The sequence below is a fragment of the Takifugu rubripes genome, chromosome 8 (assembly GCF_901000725.2).
Source record: "Takifugu rubripes chromosome 8, fTakRub1.2, whole genome shotgun sequence".
In the NCBI taxonomy this organism is placed as follows: Eukaryota; Metazoa; Chordata; class Actinopteri; order Tetraodontiformes; family Tetraodontidae; genus Takifugu; species Takifugu rubripes.
Window position 1 is genome coordinate 114,893 of NC_042292.1, and position 24,673 is coordinate 139,565.

At 40.2% G+C, this 24,673-nt stretch overlaps 2 protein-coding genes across 3 annotated transcripts; both read left to right on the forward strand.

Moving 5' to 3' along the window:
• The first annotated feature begins 11,436 nt into the window (after window positions 1-11,436).
• prmt1 (protein arginine methyltransferase 1) lies at window positions 11,437-15,254 on the forward strand. 2 transcript variants are annotated; one of them, XM_003976041.3, is made up of 10 exons: window positions 11,437-11,585; window positions 12,720-12,815; window positions 12,909-13,064; window positions 13,176-13,239; window positions 13,318-13,460; window positions 13,839-13,926; window positions 14,022-14,137; window positions 14,239-14,389; window positions 14,547-14,668; window positions 14,760-15,254. In XM_003976041.3, exons 1-10 carry the CDS (start codon window positions 11,559-11,561, stop codon window positions 14,841-14,843), a joined length of 1,047 nt encoding a protein of 348 aa, XP_003976090.1. In that variant the 5' UTR covers window positions 11,437-11,558; the 3' UTR covers window positions 14,844-15,254. The 2 variants fall into 2 exon arrangements, with proteins under 2 accessions (XP_003976090.1, XP_011615232.1); XM_011616930.2 differs by having other exon boundaries at window positions 11,517-11,612.
• A 5,214-nt stretch (window positions 15,255-20,468) lies between these two features.
• Window positions 20,469-21,626, forward strand: LOC105418202 (trigger factor-like). The gene is made up of 2 exons (XM_029840965.1): window positions 20,469-21,097; window positions 21,453-21,626. The coding sequence occupies exons 1-2, from the start codon at window positions 20,803-20,805 to the stop codon at window positions 21,458-21,460; spliced, it is 303 nt and encodes a 100-aa protein (XP_029696825.1). The 5' UTR covers window positions 20,469-20,802; the 3' UTR covers window positions 21,461-21,626.
• The last annotated feature ends 3,047 nt before the right edge of the window (window positions 21,627-24,673 follow it).

Genomic DNA, 24,673 nt, shown 5'->3' on the forward strand with positions numbered 1-24,673 from the left:
GACTTCATGTTCAGAAGGTACACGTCTGTGTGTTCATGTTAACAGGTGTACCAAAAGTTGTCTTTTCAAAATGCTGCCCAGAATTAATTAAAATCAAAATGTTAAGGATTGGGTTTTTACAGGACCCGAAAGTAGGCAAGAGCACAGTGATAAGTCCAAAAACTACTCCTTATTAACTAAACAAATCAAACTGGCAGTCCTCCTGGACTGCAGGGAAGCACTAGTTCAATCTTCCAGGGCACACAGAGAACTCCAGCACAGTGCCAACACAGGAGTCGGGATCTGCACGTTCACAAGTCCAGCAGGACGGCTTGGAGACCTCAAACGAGCAGGGGAACACTCCAACACGGGTAGGGAGGCGCTCCCTCCCTTAAATAGGTGGCATGATGGAAATTGCCGACAGGTGCGCCTGCCTGCAGCGCCAGCTGTTGCCAATTTACTCCTCCACGCCCCCTGCAGGAAAAGCCAAAACACAACCCGGAACCCTGGACCCCAACACAAAAGGATCAAAAATACATCACTCAAATCAATAAAGATTTAAATACAAAGCTAATAGAGTGATGAATCACAAACCAAAATCAGTCGATTGGAACATAAGTCGCCGCTGCACCACCTCCAGTCTCCAATGTACCTGAACACTCTGTACCTCTCTGGACTTGGGATGATGCCTTATGCCCCTCCATCAGCTAACAGCTAGTTCTTATACTCAAATCAGGAATGTTCTCAAAGATAAGTTTATGACCAGGTGCCTCCTGCACGTATCTTATGTTTTGGAATGGGCTCTCCTGCTCCAGAGCCTCAAGGGCGTGAGACACCTTTGTCCCCAGATTAAGTATGTCTCAAAGAATCATCAAAATTGTTCTGCTCAGCAGCTGTTCTAGCAAACAACTTATCTCAGCATAACACACACATCATTAAAACTCAGCTTGAGCAGTAAGCAATTAAATAATGAATACGTTCAATGTCTCTTCAGTGTGCAAAACACATCAGTACATGTTTTCATATATCATAGCTATAATGATTGAGTAGGTTAATTTTAAGTTTCTTTTTGTAATTGGAAACCCCATATGTTCCTACAGTCAACACATCTAGTGATGGTGTAACAGCTGTTGGGATGGTCTGATTAGCTTTTCCTCCAATATTTTTTGACTTTATCAGTGAAAAAGCTCATGAAGTCTTCACCACTAAGGGAAGAAGTGATACGTGGATCTAAAACACTGTGATTCTTGGTTGATTTGGCCACAGTGTTGAAAAGAAACCAGGGGCTATTCTGATTTTCTTCAATTATAGAAGAAAAATAAGCAGTTCTAGCCTTACGGAGGCCTTTTTTATAAAATATCAGACAGTTCAGGGTATGGTCGTCACGACAATGACACTAACAAACATAGTTCTAGCCCCAGTCCATCTCTACAGAGACACAAATGTGCCAGTCCACATTCAAAGAACAGTGGGAAGTTCAATTTTGGCCTCAGACTGGGGAAACAGGTAAGGCAACGGGACGTTGAACTTCTTAGAGGGGCTTCCCAGACACTTACCGGTATATTAAGTTGGGATTTTCTGATGAAACACCCAAGCCCTCCTTGATCCCAAGAAAAAAGTACTTCAGCTTTGGGACATGAAAATTCCACTTTTGCTTGGGAGATATGAAGTTGCAGCTTGCCGCAATGTGTCAGTACTATTACCCACTAAGATCCCTGTTATGATTGAAACCCTCATCACAGCGTGCGTATAGAGACAACGCCTGCTTCCCCTGTGCCAACTGACTATTATGGCATACTTCGTCACATACTATTCATCCTGTCACATCTTGGTGGCACACTCTGTCAGTGAAGTTTAGAATTGCACAAAATGTAGTTCAAGTTTTAAACCCCTCAAGACAAGACATTGAGCTCCACTCTGGTCAGCAAATTGGTGTTTCATTCAGCCTCATCTGTTAACATCATACCTTTGGGAGGAACGTGTAATGCAACCGCACCTGTATATGATGTAGCTCCACCTGTCCAGCTAAACAAAACAAGCCTCACAGAATCCCAAAAAATCTCAGTAATCTTTGCTTCACGAATCTTCAGCAGTATTTAGTAAACATTTGGAGGACAGAGGTCATACAGGCATAATCAAACATCTTATTTGCACTCCTGATGCGACACAAATCAATCAGGGAGCTTACAGAGTAATGCCAGCACAGAGGCCCAAAATACACACTCAAGTTGACAACCTTTTGAAAGGAAATGTAATTGAAGGGAGATACAGTCCCTGGGCAGCACCAGTTGTTTTGGTGCGAAAGAAAATGGCTTGTGGTGTTTCTGCATAAATTACAGGAAACTCAATCAGGTCACAATTAAAGACTCAGGAGTAGACAATGCTCTGGATGCTTTGCCAGGTTCTGCTGGGTTCTCTACAACGGATCTTCAAGATGGCTACTGGCAAGTTGAGCTAGAGGAGTCAGACAAAGAGAAGACAGCCTTTACAACCGGCAGTGGTCTTTATCACTTCAAAGTTACATCAATAGGACTCACAAATGCTCCAGCCAAATGTCAACGCTTAATGGAAATGGTGCTTCGTGATCTTCTATGGAAAACAGTGTACTTGTGTATCTGGATGTTGTGCTAATCTACAGTCAATCCTTTGGTGAACACCTGCAGCACCTAAAGGAAATCATCTCCATGCTACAGTCAAGTGGCCTAAAGTCAAGCCCAAGAAAATATTGCTTTGCAAGATCTCAAGTTTTTGGGTAATGTAGATGGCATCCAGCCTGACCTCAACTGAGAGCTCCAATGGAAACCATTGTTGCCACTTCCAAAAAGTTGATGTTGACATACTTGAACTTTCCATCACGAGCCATGGAAAGAGGTATGTGCTTGTGGCTCAAGATTACTTCTCTAAGTATGTCAGTCTCTATGCTATTCCAGACCAGTCCTCCACAACCTCCACAATAGTGGAGTGAAAGATTCAACAGAGTCCTTATCGATCAGCCAAATCATTTCTGCAGCAAACTGGTGAATGGGATGACTGTCTCAACCTGGTAACCTTGGCGTACAACATTCTACTACAAATTCACTCCATTTTTTCCTACACAGGTTCATGAAGCAAGGATGCCTACTAACCTGCTGTTGCCAACGCACATTCCTCATCTATTTTAGGGTCCCCTGATAACTATGTGGAACATTTGTCTCAAAAACTTCAGTCAGCCTTCGGTTCTGCTGCATTACACAGGGACTCTGCCCATTCCAAACAAAAACATCATTATGACAGGACTGTCAAGCATTCTCCCTATGTTTCTGGTGTGGTTAAATGACCCCACTGTAACCAAACGCAACTCGCTCCACACTGGAAAGGACCCTTCGATGTCATGGAGTGAGTTGGATCTGGTGGGGTTTCTCCTGTGGTGACATACAGGATTTGTCACTTCCGGGAGCAATCTGATGAACCCCACAGTTTTCATTGCAACTGCCTCAGACCCTACAATGTACCTGAGCCAAATCACGGAACACAAGAAACCGCAGGTGACTCTGCTTTTCACCCTCCTCTCTACCTCTCTAGTCTCTTTGACTGTTTGGTTAGGTGTATTGCCATTTAAACCAACACAACCTGTGGTTCCTGTGAACTCTGACAGGCTGGCCTGCAGTATTCCAACCTCACAGGTCCCCTCCAGCCTGATCCCATGGGCCTGGATTCACACAGTTTGCCTCAATCCAAGGTACAGCACCATCTCTCTTCTCACTTACCACTGCCCCAGTCTCATTATTTGCCTTCTGCCAGGTTGAGTCAAGGCCCTGGTTCTTTGCTATGCCCTAGACATGTTGATGGCCATCCCAGATATCTTATGGACTATGTGCTGAAGTAAACTTTTTTTTTGTTCTTGTTCCTATTGTTGGCATTTTTTTGGTTATGTTTATGAAACAAGGACATTTCCTTTTGTGGGTGAGGGAGGAATGTAAGGCTCAGATTTATTCTCAATTTTTCCAGAATAATTTTTTATATTCTCATATAGTTACATATTAGTGTTAATACACTTGCAAATGATTACTTAAATCTGCTTTTTCTGATGCTTGTATTTACTTTTTTAAATCCTGTCTGGTAATTGGTCCGTTTTGGTCAAGGGCCGTGAAGGTCCATGGAAGTGTGTGGCAGTACCTGTTATGACTGTAACAAAAACTCAAGGCGGGACCCAAGAAGACAGACAAGAAGGCAACTCCGGTGAACAAACAGTTTATTTACAAAAATATTTACAACACTGAAGAAGAGTGGGCATACTATGGAAATTACAGTGAACGAAGTGTCAAGCCAAAATCTGGTGAAGTGCTCGTCCGAAAGGGAAGACATGGTGACCTAAAGACAAAGAGATAAACACGGTTAGAAAAACACAATAAGCACAAGAACTCAAGGTCTGGACCGCTCAGATTACCACTAGTATTGATGAACCAATCTGATGCTGCACAGCCTGTGCTGGGTGCTTAAAAGGCCTGCTAATCGACCTGATTAACTGCAGGTGTGGATTCATCGCCATCCTGCTGTCTCATTTTATAAAGAGTGATCCAATAACCACCAACGAACACTATGTAGTTGTGGTGAGTTTAAGATGGAAGGAAAAAATGCTGGAGCGTGTGGGTCCAGGTGCAAAAGAGGGAGCGAGGTGGAAGAACAAAGTCCAGAATACAAAATCTTTTCCCACCAGATGGAAGCAGGAGGTCATACACAAAAATGGCTAGAAGAAACAGGCAACCAAACAGACACAGAACTGGCTAAAATCCCAAAACAAATGCCACAATTCCAAAAAGTAAAGGGTAAATAAAAAGGAAATAAGTACCATAGAAAGGGTCAGATCTGTTACATTAGGCAAAAACTAAATTTTGGAGCTATATAACTAAATATGGAAGGGGCAAGTTACCCAATAGTTTGAAAGAAGCAATAGTCATATCTATAATAAAACCAGTAAAATATTCAACATATCCAATAAGCTAGAGGCCCCTTGCTCTCACATCACACATAGCAAGGATCATAGAAAGGATGATAATATATAGAATGATCTATCATATAGAGAAACAGAGATTATTGTCCAGAGTGGATTCAGGAAGGGGAGCATTACAAATGACCTTACAGCTTTCCTAGAAACTGAAATAAAGAATGCTGATATGCTGATATAGGGCCCTGCGATGAATGGGTGACTCATCCAGGGGTAAACCCTGCCTTTGCTCATTGTGTACCCTCCCCATGACGCCCGAAAGGAATACAGTGGTTAAGCAGAAGAGACGAGACAATTTACACCAATGGCACGAAGAAAGGAAACAGAGAATATGTTAGTGTTGGACTGTTTGTGTTGTTTGTTTTTCCTGCCTGCATCTTTTTCTTTCTTCCTCTGTTACAAAGGCAGGCAGGGCTGACTTATTTTGTGCACCACCTTACTCAGCTGCTGCTCATTTGTGCTAATTGGATCTGCAGCTTTAAAAGAGCTGCTCATTTCTCTTCTCATTGCCAGGTTGTTGTAGAGCCTTCTGTGTAGTTGGATTACGGCTGTGTAGCGCAGCCTTGCTCATGAGCCGCTTTACAATAACCTTTTTGAAAATAAAATAGTCCAATTTGTCTGTATCTGTATTTTGGGACAGGTTTCTGGTTTCAGGTTTCTAGGAATCCAGTTTTGTACTACCTGACCATATGCGTAAATAGAATCTGTATAAATATTTACAACTTGATCTGTACTTATCTCCATTGCTTTTGTTAGAGCCACAATCTCTGCTTTTTGGGCACAAGGATTACTTTCTACTCTTCCGATGTCACTGTTTTCCATTCTTTCCACTATTGCTTATCCTGCCTGCAGTCCAAGATCCTTATGTCTGAAACAGCACCCACTGCAGAATAGTTCCCTTGTGTTTTCTTCCTGCATGGTATCTGTAATTTAGTCATGTCTACGTTTTAGTTCGGTTTGAGTTTTTTCAGGTTTTCTCCCATATTTATGCCTGCCAGGACATGTAACGTGTGGTGGCAGAAGCGATTTTTGTAATTGTATGTGTTTCAGTTTGGTGAATGTGAACACTGGATGTGATATAAGTGCTTATGATTTATTAGAACTATGAGCGGGTGTGCCATCACTATTTGGGCAGTGTGTCAATGTAACCAATGTAGATGGTATCTCATTAACATCTAGTCTCTCTGTGAGGAATCTAGGAGTAACTTTTGATCAAAATCCCTCTTTCAACTCACACATTAAATTAGTCTCGAGAAGTGCCTTTTTTCACTTGAGGAACATCACAAAGATCAGGAAACTACTGACGCAGCATGATGCTGAAAAGTTAATTCATGCTTTTGTTACTTCCAGGCTGGACTATTGTAATCCTTTATCAGGGTGTCCAAACAACTCTTTAAGAAGCCTCCAGCTGATCCAAAATAATGCAGGCAGAGTTCTTACAGCTATTGACAAAAGAGATCACATAACTCCTGTAATGGCGTCTCTTCATTAGCTGCCCGTTAAATTTAGAATAATTTTTAAAACCCTTCTTTTGACCTACAAGGTCCTCAGAGGCCTAGCTCCATCCTACCTGGAGGAGCTAGTGATACCTCACCAGCCCAATAGACCGCTCCGCTCTCAGAATGCTGGTCTACTTGTGGTTCCCAGAGTTTCTAGGAGTAGAATGGGGGGCCGAGCATTTAGCTACCAGGCCCCCCTGCTATGGAACCAGCTCCCTGTCCAGGTACGGGAGGCTGACTCCATCGCTACTTTTAAGATCAGACTTAAAACCTACCTCTTTGAAAAAGCTTATTGTTACTTATTCTGTAGTTCCAGTTACTATTATAGACAGACAAACATGATCACCTGACAGGCCTCTGTCACCCCACTGGGTCATGGTTTCCTCTCCTCTCCTCTCCTCTCCTCTCCTCTCCTCTCCTCTCCTCTCCTCTCCTCTCCTCTCCTCTCTCTTTACCCAGCCGGCCATCAGCAGGAGGGTCCCCCTGCATGAGCCTGGTCCTGCTCAAGGTTTCTTCCTGTTAAAGGGGAGTTTTTCCTTGCCACTGTTGCTTGTCTGGGGTTAGGCCCTGGGATTCTGGAAAGCGCCTTGAAACAATTTTGATTGTAAAAGACGCTATATAAATAAAGATTGATTTAAAGATTGAGTAGTGTTGCAATACTACTGAGTCTGTGGTGGAGTGAATAATCATATGTGCCCTGGGAAGGAGATAACAGAACCTGTGGTATTTGTGTATTATTCCAATCAGTCAAGACATTTGTCAGCCTTTTGGTCAATGGAATTATGTCTTTGTCCTGATATCCTGCATGTAATGGTAGTGAAACATGTGGAGCTGCCTCCTCTGAGACTGTGCACCACTCATTCTGCTCAGGTGCCAATTTTGTGTGTTTCACAACTTCCTCAGGACCGATGAGGCATGTAGATGATATGTCCCATGTCACTCCCTCTAAATGTTGTGTGAATGTGTCTGTGTGTGATCGTCCTCCAGGGTAACAGTTCAGGGTAACATTCGGCAGGTCAAGAGGAGTCACATAAGGTTCTACAGAATTAATCCATGCCTTCCTTAGGTTAATCAGAGACATTATTCCATTTGTTACGTTTGTTACATTTGTTTGTGGTTGTAAAGCTCCCCAATAAATGTCAGCACCCACTAAATCAGCACTAGAGGGGGCCTCAAGCATCATTGTTGCTACTTTGGATGTCCATTTATGGAACAGATTTGATAATAAAGAAAAGAGTGGGTCAAGCTCTGATGTCCTACAGTCACTTGCTGTGGTTTAGTAAATGGCAGATATTTTGATTGTCCTGTGAATCCCATAACTGATGCTTTTTCTGATAAGTTTGCGTGAGATGTGTCCATTAAACGTAGTATAACAGGCACCTGTGTCGATCATAAAGGGAAGTACTAACCATTTACTATTATGCTCTCTGTTAGTTCTTATGCTTCACCTTCCCTCTGGGTTCCTGGGCCTCCTCATTGGTGATATACCGGTACTCCTTGCCACATTTGTTGTGCAGCGGAGGTGTTCAGAGCTTGGTAGTGTGGAACTACGGCCTGTGGATGATGACGGGGCATTGTCTGACCTTGTCCAGTTTGGTAGGGACCCTCCCTGGTCCAGTGACCTGGTTGGCCACATAAATGACAGTTGTTATGGGACGGGCCTCCTTGTCTGTTATATCCCATCTATCTTACTCGACCACACCAACACCCATCTCTACCATGCATGGGTTCATGACCAATAATGCTGTGTGAGATCTGGTGGATGCAGGGGCAGCTACTGTTTGGGGCGTCATCAGAGTTACATCACCTCTTTCATCAGATTTTTCTTTTTGTTTTGTTTGATTTCATTAAGCCTGCACATCTTTCAATTGCAGCTTCAGCAACTGTAATTCCAGATCTGTATTTTTTTTTACCCTGTTTTACCATATTAGTCATGTGTTCTCAGTGATAATCAGTCACATGTATTTTCCAATCATTATATGACATATTCACCAGGACTGGAACCCCATCTGCTTTAGCTTTGACATCTGAAGGGAGCCCAGCCATCACAGCTTGCCATCACCGACATCACTCCCCGTCCTTTTTGATTTGTTCCCATTTTATTTATCCGCTGATCTTCAGCTGTTCTCAAAAGCTGTTCTGGTAGTTGTCCCTCTTTCAGATTTATACTAGAGAATATTTGGCTGCCCACATCTATTAGCAATTCAGCTCTCAATGCATCATTACATGCAAGCTCTGTCAAATAGTTCTTCATCCTTTATCGAGCCAGTGCCTGCATCTGACTCCACATTATTTTAGGTGGAGGATGATGATGCTGACACCACTATGGCTCTCATTTCACCCATAGTTATAAACAGATGCATGGTTTGACCTTCTACTGCTCGAATCCAAGGTGCTCCTCCACCTTACCCAGTAAGATCAGAATGTCTTCCATTTTCCAAGGTTTTTATACAAGTCTGTTACCTTTTTCCCTGGAACTGTTTCTATGAGAGGTGCCATAAAGATAGGAGACTCTACAGGTGTCTGTGATTTCATGGGATGATCAAATGAGAGTGGAGGTCTAGCTTGTGATCTGCTTAGTGATCATGTGATGTGCTCTGGGCTGTTTTGTAAGGATACCTTTAAGGGTAACCTTCTGATTTAAGGTGGGGTATAAATCATCAGGACTGAGTTATGTATCTTTGGAGTCCTCAGTATTGTCTTCAGGGTCTACATCAAGAGGTCCATCAGATGTATCATTATTTTCTTTAGTTTATTCATCACCGCCCATTTTTCAGTTGCCATTTTTTGTCTCAGTCTGTATGTGCTCATGCTTTTCTTTTAAAATTTTCAATTGAGTTTCCAATTCTTTCATTCACTTTAACATATTATCAGCAGCTTTTACTAGCCACTTAGATTTGGCTGTTTCAGCATCAACTGGTTGAACAGCATTCATGACAACTACTCCTGATATTTCTACTCTTGGACACTGCAGAGGGGCTAGGGGTGCCGATGGCATTCCTTTGTATGGTGCATCGAAGCAGGCTCCTCTTCACCTGGGCTTATCTTTACCTCTCGTTTTTCCTTGGCCCTGTGTTTTCTGTAATTACTTTGCAGCAGCCATTATTTATGATCAGAGAATCTTTTGCTCTTGTTTATTCCATCATTTGCCTTTGTTCATTTTCCAATTTGCTATGTCAAATTTAAATTTGTATTCACAATCCAACTGTTAAGACTCCTTGTAAAGGTGCTCAAGTGTGTCACCAATGAGGGCGGTGCGGCTGTCGGGTGGAAATACTCCACTTTTTTCCTTTTCCAATTTTTTTTAATCTTTTGGCATTTGAATTTCTTAATGTGACCTCAGTACTGGTGATTACTTAAAGCGCACTTGCCTGCGAACACCCACACATCATTGTTGCAGATTTTTTAACTTTGAACATAGACAAATGACCTTGAAACTTGCTCTTAGCAAATGTACACACAAACAAAAAATTGTTAATGCGGGTGTTTAGTGGGAAGAAAGTGGGGAACCCATAAAAGAGCTCTGAGATACATAGGATACAGGATTAATTACAGCTATATCCTGGTTGCATTGTATATTGTTCAGCAGCAGACACTTCTCTTAATAAGCTAGGTAAAATACAATATCAATGTCAAACTGTGGAGAGCAACCACTGGAAGTATTTAGGAAACAATTACCGGTAGTACTAAACTACTGAGTCAGTCTACAGGGTCATAGTCAGGATACCTTGAAACCTTACTGGGAGAAAGAGTGGAGAAAAAAAAGCTTTGGATGGACATGGACAAAAAAGGCAAAACAATTTCAGATAGATCAACTACACATCAGTTCAACTGTGCCCTTGCCAGTCATTCAACCATGTTTACTTGCTGATGCAACAGTAGACTTGTCATTGTTAGAAAAAAAGGAAGTTAGAAACTTTATTCTTAATCACAAATGGCACAAGCATACATTGATGCATTTCATCAATGTATGCTTGTGTCATACATTGCATCAAAGAACTCAGATGATAGGATGGAAGTAGGTTTTATGTGCCAGAGTTTGGTGTTTCAAAGAGGAAGAGAATTGATGAAAAGTTACCAGTTTATACAGGGGAAATGGTGGCACTATTATTGTTGTTAAGGGGAAGTTTATGCTCAGATGTCCACTCAGCTTTAGCAAATTTATTTAATAATCATTCTAGTAGTTGTCTGTCAACTGCCAAACAGAAGAAATATATGTTATCCTCTTTTGGCAACATTGTAAATAGCTACTGGTGGAATTCAGCTATCGCTTTTATGTAGACCTCATCAAGGTTGTGCATTTGCAAAATGCATATGTAAGGTGTAAAAACACAGCTCCAAGTGTGAGTAGACAACAGCTGAAAAGCTAAATGCTTATAGGATTGTTGAACGTATTTGATTCGTCGTTCTGTTGCTTTTTTTTCATTATGATGTCTTTTCTTAGCTGTGATGGTTGAGTTGAGGGTCCAGCTGTAATGTTTATAGTTGTCATTCACTGAAACAGTCTTTTGTGTCAAAAAATACATCTAGCGGCGAGATGTACCTCTTGAAAATTAAAATTGAAATTAAAACTAAACTACTCCTTTGTGTTATGTTAAAAAAAAATCATTCTAAAATAGTTCAATAAGCCTTATATGTTAAATGTTGCTTTTGTTAAGAAGAGCACATAAGTGATGCGCAGGTGAGCGCACGTTGTCAAAATAAACAATGCACACAGATAAAATATAAGGCGCTCCGCAGACTGGCTCAAACTAGGGGCGTCAAAGACAAATATTTTGTTGTAATGCTTTTGTTAATTTTCATTAGAAATTAAAGCACATGTTTCTCCATATCGCATGATGTGTATTTTTTTTTCCAGTGAGGTGAGGTTACCAAAACAACCCATCCATCTGCTCCTGGTTCGGTCCCTCTGTCAAATTTTAGAACCAATTATGGCCCACGAATGAAAAAGTTTGCCCACCCCGTTCTCGTCTGATCAACACTCCCAACCAGTTGGTGGCGGTAATGCACCGAGATGTTGTCTGCATATTCCCATTAAATAGAAAAGAAGAAGAAGTACAAGAAGCAGAAGAAGACGACTAGCACGTCTAGTTGAAATGGCGGCACTATCAGAAAGAATGGAGGTACAGTCTCTCAAGAGCAATTCCAATGTAATTTGAATTTGGTTTTTAATAGTTATTCGGTAACAGTCTTTTTGGCTGCTGAGATTAACGATAGGGTGGTTCTCACGTTGGTACTAGAGCGTCTAATTTTCCTTGCATTTTATCATTGTTACATGTGCAACAAAATGTTGCTTGTGATGTCATATTATTGGTTGGAGAAGTTGTGTATTGAACTACGTGAATCAGTCTGAGTTTTATTAAAGTCGTTAAGTTTACAATTACATGAAATTGCAATAACCTTTAAATGATGCTGCCAAACGAATCTGTGGAGCCACATGGGGTTTTAGCTTCCATGCTAGTTAGCTGGCTATTCAATGAATGGATACAACTGATGTTTTTGATTTAAATTTTAGTTTCATAACTTCAAAATTATCGAAGCGTTGACATCTTGGATCTCTTGCGTTTTGGGAAATCCTAGACTTTTACACAGTAGTTACAAACATGTTAATGTTAGAGACATGTGGTAAGGCATCGTCTTCAGATGAAAGGCCTATGCTTTGGAGACAACCAAGAGGGACAAAATAATTTGTTCATGAGTATAAAAGCTGGCATAGAAAATCAAATCCCTTGGCGGTAGATATCTGCCTACAATTTCTATGAAGTCGTTTATTTTAATATATAATATAACTTTTATGATGAGTGGGTTACTGATTACCGCCCAACTCAAAGGCGGTTCAAAAGCAAATTATAGATAATCCTAAATTATGACCACGTATAAAACTATCAGTTTCTTTGTGAAGCTATTATTTCTTTCGGCTTTCTATCACGGTTAAAAATAAAAAGGTTGCTGTAAAAAGAAAATAACTCTAAACACGCTTTTAAGGTGGTGATAAAATTGGCATAAAGCCCCGTTTGTTTTTGGAGTTTTGGGATGATTATGATGAACCAAGAACTCAAAGTCTGAATTACAATTCGGTTAGTTCAGTTAGTAGAAATGTAATATGCATACTACAAAGTTAGCACACCAATGTATATGCTTATTCTTGTTCAACATATGGATAGAGGGAAATTTCACCCTATAACCCTATGAATTACCATTATTCTTCCATTGTTTTGTCCCTTACTACTGAACTTTAATTCTGTGACTGTGTTTAGGTTTCACAGGGAGAAAGCTCAGTAAAGCCTGCAGCAGAGGATATGACCTCTAAAGACTACTATTTTGACTCATATGCTCACTTTGGTATCCATGAGGTAATTACTTCTTCCCACATGTTTACACATACCGTAATGATTAAAAGTTATTTTAAATCTTTCCGTTTGTTATTCACGTCTGCACATTTTTAGGAGATGTTAAAAGATGAAGTCCGCACTCTCACCTACCGCAATTCCATGTTCCACAACAAGCATTTGTTCAAGGACAAAGTGGTGCTGGATGTAGGCAGTGGCACAGGCATTCTTTGCATGTTTGCTGCCAAAGCAGGAGCTAAAAAAGTGATCGGGGTAAGCTTATTTAGATTAACATGTTTTTTATCAATGTGTTTAACGTGTTTTTATAAAGGCAACACATTCAAGAGATGCAAATTGAGATTTTTTTGTTTTTCTTTGGAACAGATTGAGTGCAGCAGCATTTCAGATTATGCTGTGAAAATTGTCAAAGCCAACAAACTGGACGATGGTGTGTACATTACATAGGTCCCAAGTTTATCTAATGAAAATTAAGTAACGTATTTGTACTCTGACCCTCTATTTCCAGTGGTCACCATTATTAAGGGAAAGGTGGAAGAAGTGGAGCTGCCTGTGGATGGAGTAGATATCATCATATCTGAATGGATGGGCTACTGCCTCTTTTATGAGTCCATGCTCAACACAGTCATTTATGCCAGGGATAAATGGCTGGTATGTATTTGTATTTTATCTTCTCCCTGCACAATAGATATTTGCTATAATTATCTTTAAGTGCTGCTTAAGTCTAACTAGTAATCGACTCATTTTCAGATATTTGGTAATGTATTTTTACAATGAGTCCTCTCTATGAATTTTATATTTTCAGAAAATATTTTGAAACTTGAGTCATTAGCCAAAAATGTTGCCAGTAGCAAACATTTTGGTGCATTGAAACTTCTCTGGCGTATGAGATGGATCGGGGCTCTATGCTTACCCTTTTCCTTAAGAGTATATACGTATGCCCCAAAATGAAGGGGAGAAAATAAAAAATATATATATATAAAAAAAAATTGTTATGCAGCTAAAAAACTTTCCTCTCACTTTTAACAGAAACCAGATGGGCTCATTTTTCCAGACAGGGCAACCCTTTATATAACAGCCATTGAAGACAGGCAGTACAAGGACTATAAAATCCACTGTAAGTAGCTTTTTATTTTTACTCTTCATTTTCCCTCTGTAATTATATTGATCATAATTGAAACAACCCTCATGGGCCCTTCTGATTTTTGCCAGGGTGGGAGAATGTGTATGGATTTGATATGTCCTGTATAAAGGAGGTAGCGATAAAGGAACCCCTGGTGGATGTTGTCGACCCAAAACAACTGGTCAGCAGTGCCTGCCTCATAAAGGTAAGGTTATATACGCTGATTAACAAATAATTTTATGCCACCTTGATCTTATACTTTGTCCTAACTGTCTCCCTCATTTTCATTGTTTGTTTTTTTTAAAGGAGGTGGACATTTACACGGTGAAGTTGGAGGACCTGACATTCACCTCCCCATTCTGCTTGCAGATTAAGAAGAATGACTACATCCATGCTCTAGTTACTTACTTTAACATCGAGTTCACTCGTTGTCACAAGAGAACCGGATTCTCCACCAGTCAGTGGCTTTTTTTGTACTTTTGTCACCACTTTCTATGTCAATAATTCAGCATGACCCCATCTTTTCATTAAAATAACAATTGTGATAATTAAACTCTTATTCAAGGAGTGCCTTCCTTCTGTTACTTTTAAGTCTAAAATATTATCATTATTAGGCCCAGAGTCTCCCTACACCCATTGGAAGCAGACTGTCTTCTACCTGGATGACTACTTAACTGTGAAGACTGGTGAGGAGATCTTTGGCACCATCAGCATGAAGCCAAATGTCAAGAATAATGTAAGTGTTCTCTTCAAAAAAAAAAATATTTTTGTATGAAACGTTAATTCATTTACTTTTTCCTTTGCTGCATTGTTTGCTATATTTGCAGAGAGATCTGGACTTCATCGTAGACATTGACTTCAAGGGTCAGTTGTGTGAGGTGTCCAAGACATCTGAGTATAGGATGCGTTAGTCTGTTTCCATATTTTCCTTTTGCCTTAGAGTAGGGAAATCATACTGTTCCATTAAAGTCTGTACAGTAGATTGAAGCTCTCACAGGATTTTAAGATTACTTTTCTTTTTTCATCTTTTGTTTTCATGGGAACATTTCCAAAGGCGTTCTTGTGCTTTAGATTAACTGGCACTTAAATACATTGTGCTGTAGTTATCAGAATGTTTGATAGACGGTTGCTGTATGTATAAACACCTTTGCTTTTTGGTTGGTATTAGGTGGTCTTTGCATGTGCAAGACTTGTAAGATGTTACACTGCATATTGCTGTTCCTGTCACATTGTATAGCATCACATTTTTGGTCTGTTTTATCAAGATTGTGTATGTGGGCCCCTGTACTTTTGTATATTAAAGAAATACCAACTCCTGTCATTTCCTGTACATGTGCATTGATGCATAACCTAAAAATGGTAATATTTATTTGTATTGTGCTTGAGAAATTGCACACCCTTGTTACAGTTGTAAGTACAGCTTATCAAAGAAAGCAGTACAGTACAATATTTATTGCATTTTATGTTAAGTAGTCTCTAATTCTTAGAACAATAATTGATACAACCTTCAAACATATACTTCTATAGTATGTTGTATTTGATAGAATAACTTATTTGACATTTAGAGTTAATATTTTATAAGCGATATGGTTATAGTTGGTTAATGCCTTACATCATTTGAAGTGACTTATTAATCTCATAAATAGCATGTTTTTCCTGCAACATCTTGGTTACAAAGAACAGGCCATGGTTTGCAGAGAGCCACCAAAGCACCAGAAGGACTTTTTATAGAAATATACAAAGCAAGGAGAAGGATACAAAATATTTGCAAGGTGTTAGATGTATCACGCATCCCAAGACAGTCATCAGAAGATTAGGGATGGCCCAGCTTGAGCTCATACTCAATCCAGGTTGAACATCCAATTGAGGGGTGAAGTGAAGAAGACTGCAGAGGTAATCACCTTGAAGTTGATAGATTTAGAAAGTTGACTGTTGAAACATGCAACATTTATTTCTGAATGAAAACATGGACACAAAAGACCTTTTGAGTGTTTTCTGCATGTTTAGCAATATATTTCTTCATTTTTAGATGCACAGTTAAAAGTTAAAGATAGAAGCTACCTTGTACAACAATATATAGCATAAATAAAATGAAATATATTGCTAAACATGCAGAAACAAACAGTCATGATGTGGAATGTTGCACAATAATGAAAAGAATGTTTTAACTAAGGATGAGCTAAACTAATCTGATGATAGATATTTTATTGTCAATTCATTCCATGTTTTGAATATACAGATGGACCGAAATACCGTTTCTCTTCTCTCTAGCTTATCGTGCTGTAAAACTGAAATGAAAAATGAATAGAATAACAGAAAAAGGGTGGTCAAATAAAGTGCCAAAGACATAAATGTGCATATAGTGCAATACAATGAAGTGAGGTAGGTTAATAGAATAACGCAGTCAATAATAAAGAAATTTCCCTCGTGCAAATTTCAAGGGTTTGTGGAGTGTAATTGTATTTCAGCAGAGTTAAGGTCCTGGGGCAGGGGTCAGGAGCTGGGGGAGATAGTGTTGCTCGAGAGTTCAGGTAGAGTTCAGCATCCTGACAGCCTGGTGGATAAAACTGTTTGACAGTCTGGTGGAGCGGGCCGAAGGCTTCTGAACCTTCTCCCTGAAGGCAGGAGGCTGCACCAATGATCTTACTGGCTGCATTCACTATGCGTTTCAGAGTCTTTCGGCAGGAGGCGGTGCGGCCTCCATCCCACACAGTAATGCAGCCAGTGATGAAAACGTAGAGGGATTAACCTTTTGATACTAAAGATCAATCAGTTCAAGTTAAGTGGAACTAATGGTGAAGCAAAGAATGAATGTCTTTCAAATGGGCATTATATACAACTAGTATATTAATTACAATTTGGTAATAATTTCAGGGGTCAATTTCAATACGTGAGTATATTCAGTCAAGTGCTGCATATTTAAATAATTGAAATAAAATGTCATAATACACTATCCCTATCTGCATGCAAATAGGCATGCACTGTGCCTGATGCTGGAGTGGTTATGGGCTCCTCGGGTACCTGCTAATTGATGGATTTTCCAGTAGGGACTGAATTTATACCCCAAGATGGCTACTGCCTAAGCTCCTCACCTTTCTCCAACTCCAACTGGTTTCTGATGTCTATTGTTAAATTTTGTTGTAGAAAGTACAAAAAGTAAAGTAGAAGTACCATTTTGTTTTATCCCTTTCTCCTGTGTTTTGAAAGAGGGTAGCTATGTCAAGTCAGATGGTCATTTTTCAGTTAGAGCAATTTTCTTTTTGTTATTATGGCCTTAAATTCACTCTAAAGAGCTTAATTTTGACAAACTCTCTAAGTTTTGATTTTTGGAACGACATAAACCTTTGACAGTAAAAGACTTGTGTTAACTGTATATAATCTTTGTTGCTGGCCCCTGGAAACTTGGGGAAGCTCGGCCTTCTTTGTGTCGTGCCTAGGGCTTCTAAACTGGGCATAACATAAATTCGGGGCTCATCCATCTTCTTTTCACATTTTGTTTTGGGCAAGTAGTTTTTTCTGGGTGACAGTTTTTCTTTGGGTGTGTTGGGCCGAGGCTGCCGGGGCCCAGAAACATGATCACCTGACAGGCCTCTGTCACCCCACTGGGTCATGGTTTCCTCTCCTCTCCTCTCCTCTCCTCTCCTCTCCTCTCCTCTCCTCTCCTCTCCTCTCCTCTCCAATAACTATATTTAATATTTATGTATGCAACATAAATAGTAATTTATTGCTTGTAAAATTTTGACTCTTACCATTTACAGATCTGTTAGAGAATTTCTTTTTCTGAAAGGGTCACCAGTTCATTTCATGGCTACAAAGCTTTCTGATGTGTGTGTGCTTTCTGATATACATTTGGTGATAAAATTACATTCACACAGTAACTAAAGGAAATGTATAAGATCAAGAAAAACTTAAATAATGTGTCCCATGGTTATTGTTTATATAAATTTCCATCCATCCATCCATCCATTCTCTACCGCTTATCCGGGTCGGGTCGCGGGGGTAGCAGCCTAAGGAGAGAAACCCAGACTTCCCTCTCCCCAGCCACCTCCTCCAGCTCATCCGGAGGGATCCCCAGGCGTTCCCAGGCCAGTCGAGAGACATAGTCTCTCCAACGTGTCCTGGGTCTCCCCGGGGGTCTCCTACCGGAGGGACATGCCCTGAACACCTCACCAGGGAGGCGTCCAGGGGGCATCCTGACTAGATTTACTGATCACAACTGCATTACAGTACATTTAATGCTGATGATTTGTTCTTTTAACTAGCATGATGAGATCAAGCAATATGTTCTGTGTGTGTACATATAGGAATACATTGTTTATATGCACAGGATTTATATGATCTTTATATAGGAAAATACTCTTTTATGAAATGATTGGAGCTTGCCAGAAAAATGAAGAAGCACACACATGTTCGTGTAGCGCATAGGTGTCAAATTCTCAAATTTGGCCCGCAATGTAATTATATTTGACCCGCGAAGCTATACCAAATGACTATTAGAGCTGGCGCGCAAGTATCAACGCATAAAGCACACTCACTGCTAATACTACAAATCCCAGAATGCCTTGCTGTTCTTTTGGTGCGAAAATCCACACTCTACATCAGTTGGTGGCGGTAATGCACCAATTTGTTGCTCGACAACCGCCAAGAAAACCCACAAAGAAGTAGACAAAGCGACCTTATACTGTATACTATTACTAATACTGGCACTGCGCTACCCCTCTGAAAAATGGCAAAAAGGCAGAAAACAGAAGCTTTCTGGACAAGTGGGAGGCAGAATATCTGTTTACATATGTAAAATACGGACCTAGAGATGAAAAGACATTTTTATTAGCGTGCGAAAAAAGATTACTATTTAAATTTAACTCAGAAGGCTACAAATAAAAGTCATAGGAGTTTTATTTAATTTTTATTTAAGAAACGAACGCCAGTGATGTGTGTGTGTTTTTTTTTTAGTTTCGATTTTGCATGTATGCAATATTAAATTATATATTGTATAGTGTTAAGTGTCCCATGCTCATTTTTAGGAAACACTAGTACACATCAAAAGGTTTATTTTTATAACTGGAGATTTAAAAAAAAAAAAAAAATCAATATTGGCCCGCAAATTTGTCCCAGTTTTGAATTTTTGCCCACTGGGTATTGGAGTTTGACGCCTCCGGTGTAGAGTGTAAAATTATGTCCTCATTTAGACTGCCTTTAAATGGAATGGGCTTGGGCAAGAGACAGGATCAGTTTCCTGGAGGAAAATAAATCCTGCTGTTGAATGTCTAATCTAGTGATGGATGGACTAATGAAATGCATTTGTTGTGATCTCATCACATACAGGACGTATGAATGAGGTTTTTATTCAATTTCCTGTTATAAGGGTACTTGCAGATCTAATCCCAGAGGAACAAGAAATTTAACAGTTTAGGAGAGAAAATTAGTAGAGAGGGTCATTGTATACTCAGCCAGTGGTCCAACACAGGAAGAATATGTCTATGGCATGTCTGAGTTAATCTATCCACTTTGTAGTCTTCACATTGATGTTGTCTACTCAATTTTCTTGCTTTCTCTCCATACATATGTACCTGCATTTAAAATAATTATGGCTGTTGATGGGGTTTTAATACATTACACACAGCTACCTGACAAATAAATATTCTTTCAAATCTAATTATTCTTAGACTGCTGCGTTCATCATTTAATTTTTGCCCTTACAAGGGGGCTCAAATCTGAATAAGGGAATGATATTTTTGTGCATAGAAGATAGCGTCCCATCTTGATGCATCAACAGGATTACTTATATGACAGATATCATTCAATATATAAATAAATAATTTTCATCCACCAGCAAGTGACATCAGATGGCTGAACAAGATATGGAAAGATACATTCTTATATTTCTTATATATATTCTTATATTAGGTCACATAACATTCCATATTACAGTACAGTAAAAAGTGCACCATGAAGTCAAAACCTGCATTCAGGTCCGAGAGACACCACCAATCCTGAAAAAATTATAAGAAGCCAAATTAAGCTGTTCCCTGATAAAAACCCATGTATAGTTGGCCTAGGCCAGAGTATACTTTGGGGATAAACAGTCCTAGGCCAATAAATATGTTGATAGACAGATAAAGAGAGTCTTACTTTTTGCCTGGCCCTTTTAAAAGACAGGGCTGGGCAAACTCCTATTACACTGACTCCCAAGATGTTTTAAATAGAGTGGTTGTTGAGTTCCTGTGAACACATCTATTTTGAGCTCAGTGTATGGAGGGAGGAACCAAAACGTTGACTGCCTTAAAATGGAAAAAGTTCCCTATATTAAATACATTATCATAATAGAATAATATATCATTCATCAATAAAAGTTTATTTAAAATATTAATTTGCCATCTTTTCATCATGTATGGGAAAACGTTTGAAAATTCTCAAAAGACAGATGGACAGACAGATCCTGTGGACTGCTCCCTGTAGTGCATCTTAGCTCACCTAGAGTTAAGTCAAGTATGTTTTTTTTTCCAACTCTAAAATTAGTTCTCTCTGTGTCTCTAATGCTGATCAGTTACTGAGCACTCCCCACAGGTTCTCAGTGTGAGCTTCAGTCATAGGACAACACTGGGCTATAAGACGGTAGATTTATCGTGGAGTAGTCCAGTGCTAACTTTAACGAATATTAAATATTTAGCTGTTTTAAGTGTTTAGATCACTGTTTGGAGTACCTGAATATATTGAATGTCGACATAAATAGTCTACATTTGAACTTATAACCAACTGCTGTTTTTGTGTTAATTTAAATTTGTCTGAACAAACAGACGAAGAACTGCATTGCAGGACTGCAGCTTTTCCAGGTTGATTCTTCATTCATTTCTTTGGTTCTGACTGAACATGGCATCAGCAAGAAGGCTGATTCTTGCAGTGCTGCTTGCACTGCTTTGCTCTTTCCACACTCCTGTGGGTCCCACTGCCCAGGCACAGGATCTGCCATTCCACTCTGAACAAGATCTTGTAGCAGATGATGACGATAATGACAACGATGATGATGACGATGGTGATGAAGATGACGACGATGATAACGATGATGATGATGATGACGACGACGATGATGATGATGATGACGACGACGACGACGACGATGATGATGACGACGATGATGATGACGATGATGATGATGATCATGAAGGTCAGTTAGTTAACACATCAAATTTGTACTGACCTCTCAGCCTCATCTGATACCTAACTAAACATTTTTTAGTTTAAAAATGTGAACTTTGATATTGAGTGAATGCAGAATGAATTTGGGTTTTTAATATTGTTGCAGTATGGTATTTCGTTCTAAGTTCTAATGTAATTACATTATATGACCAAACATGGCTAATTAGTGTTAACATTTCAAGGGTCTTAAGAAAATGTTTTCTTTTTTTTATTCTTATTTTGATGGCTAAGATCTTATACTTTTATTTGGGGCCTATCTCTACTTCTTTTCTGCTGACAATGTACTTTTTCAGCTTCCAACAATTGTTTTTTTTTCCTGCCAGAGTTGTGAGCACCCTTGGGAAATTGAACTGGACCATCCAAAGACCCACTGTTTGAAGTCCTTACCACACAATACCTATGAACTTTGTGACTGCAGAAGCAATCAGTTTAGAAAGGGAGAGGAGGAAAAAAAAGTCAAACACAACCCGAGTTCTCACTTATCAGAAATTGATCTTCTTTTTGTCTGTTTTAATTAAATTGACCTGTGCTGTGTTCAATTTCTAGTTAATTCTTAAGTCTAAATGTATTTCCAAAATTGTTTTTCAGTGTTACTTTAAACACTGACATTGTAAGGAAATTAACTGTAAAATAGAAATAATTTAATGCAAGCTTGTTTTTAGTTTGTGTTTGAAAAACGATAACCAGAAAAAAGGTACAAAGCTACAGCTTTCAAATTTTAAGTGATCAAGATTGACTGTTATTTTACTTCTTTGGAAAAATGCTTCTATCTTATGATGGTGAATATTCACATATACAACCTTTAGCAATGAAATTTATGTCGAGGCATGCTTTAATCAGTAAAATAAAATGAATGCTCATAAATTTCAACTTTTTCTCAAAACACATACATTTTTAGACTATTGGCAACCTTATCAACCTGGTCCAAGGTAGTTTTCTCTGTCAACTGGACTGTGTTTCTTCTCTTTGAAGACGTTTCGCCTTCTATCCAGAAGGCTTCTTCAGTTCTGAACTCACTGGGGGCAGAGCTTGAAAATGTAGCCCCTGTGGACCATTGGCACGTTAATGATCTGAGTGGTCACCTGAGAGTTGTTGGCGGGGTCGTTGGTAGGGCCGTTCACCTAGTTTCGGTTGAGGTGTCGCCCCTTTGTCTGCTGGCTCACTTGGTGGTGAGTCACCAGGTCTCCTGGAATGGTGTGAACGTTTGGTTTGTTGTTGGAAGGAGTGGAGGACTGCATTGTACGTGTATTGTACTGAAGGAGGATCCTCCTAAACTTCTCAGAGACCCCGGGCAGATAGGGGATCGAAATGCTGTGGCGTTTGTTTCTCTCCTCCTCTTCTTTGCTGAGGTCTCGTTTTCTTTAGGTTTTGGTGAAGGCCCAGTCTGTGTAGCCACATGTTTTGAGAGCTGTCTTAATGTGGTCCTGTTCCTTCTTCCTGCCTTGGGATGTGGTGGGTATTTCTTTGGCCCAGTGTTGGAGGGTTTTGATCACTCCCAACTTGTGTTCCAGTGGGTGGTGAGAGTCAAACTGGAGGTACTGGTCGGTATGTGTAGTTTTTCTGTAGGGCCTGTGATTCCACTTTCTCCATGTATAGATTGGCAACTATAGGGGATACTGGTGAGCCCATGGCACAGCCATGTTTCTGTCTGTAGAAGCCTTCTCTGTACTGGAAATAGGTGGTGTTCAAACACAGGTCCAGCATGGTGCAGATTTGGGCTGGTGTTAAGGTTATTCTTTCTGGAAGATTCTTGTCCAATAGAAGGTGCTTCTGGATGGTGTCTATGGCACTGGTGGTAGGGATGAACGTGAAGAGTGACGTGACATCGTAAGATACCATAGTCTCTTCTGGATGTAGTTTGAGTCCACTGACCTTTTGAGCAAAGTCTTAGGAATTTTTGAGGTGGTGTGGGGTGTTGCCAACCATGATCGTTTCTCCTGGATATAGACGGTAGTATTGTGGTCTGTCGATGGCTTTATCCTTTTCCAGTTTCTGTAGAAGTCTACCACCTTGAAGAAGCCTTCTGGATAGAAGGCGAAACATCTTCAAAGAGAAGACGCACAGTCCAGTTGACAGAGAAAACTACCTTGGATACGATGACCTGGATGATTGAGAATCTACACAGACACCTTATCAACCTTTAGATTGCTTTAAAACACATTGTATTCCCATTTTTCTACATTATACAACTGATAGGAAGGAATAGTTCCTGCCTAAGAACTGAAGGCAGAAGGAGCTGGACAAACGCTTCTCCCTGTCTTGGTAAGTTTAGTCAGTACACAGGACAGTAGACGAAGTGTGTGTTTACTTACAAAAAATAAATTTGAAGATTACAGTTAAGAAGTGCCCGAGAGACCAGCAATTAGATCCAGCTAAAGCTAGTCCGGTAACTCCGGGGAAAAAGAGCAATTCACACAGGATCAAAACCACACTCGGCATGAAGATGGCAACCCTTCTGTGGTGGGAAGACATGGTGACCACAGGAAGGGAGAAAACAGATGATAATTTTTACACACAACAAAGCACAGTTTGCTACTCATGGTGGGTCAAATAACCACTGGAATTGAAGGAATGATCCGACACTGGCATCGGCATTGGTAGGTGTCAAAGCTGAGAACATGAAGATGCACCAAACATCCAAGGTAGTTTTCTATGTCAACTGGACTGGGTTTCTTCTCTTGAAGACGTTTCGCCTTCTATCTAAAATAGAAGGCCCCTGTGGACCATCTGCATGGACCATCGCAGATGGTCCACAGGGGCTATATATTTTCAAGCGATTTCAGAACTGAAGAAGCCTTCTGGATAGAAGGCGAAACGTCTTCAAGAGAAGAAACCCAGTCCAGTTGACATAGAAAACTACCTTGGATACAATGACCTGGGTGATTGAGAATCTACACAGACATGCACCAAACACCACAACTGTATGATCATGACAGTATCTCTTCTTCAATGTTCACTTCCTGGTGCCGTATCTGGCTTGTCAGGATGGTCCTGGGAGAAGTTCTGCAGCAGCCACTCATCCAGTATTTTGTACCATGGAACCCATGACTTCTCCTCAGAATTGTATCCCTCCCAGTGAACCAACAAATGGAGGCCTTGTTCATGCCGGCAGACATCCAGTATACATCGGACGGTATAAGCTGGAATGCCGTGGATGACAAGGGGGGAGGAGGGAGCTCGGACAGAGCGACTACATTTGACGCCGAGACCAGGTTCAGCAGAGAGACATGGAAGGCGGGATGAACCTGGAGATCTTGAAAGGTCTGGTGCAGTGAGGGGCCAATTTCCAAGAGGCCATTTGGAGGGGAAGGTTTTTTGAGAAAAACTACAACCCTATGGCCCAGCTGATAGGGTGTGTTGGAGTTCTGTGGGGGTTGGCCTGCCTCTGGCATTGTCGTGATAAGTGCAAGAAGGCAGAACCAACCTTTTGCCACACACTCCTTCAGCACTGCAGATTGGTCTGAACAGTTTTAGGAGGATGCAATAGTGCAGGTCTTTCCAGGTTTAGCATCACCTTTGAAACTTATGCCGCTCAGACTTTTAA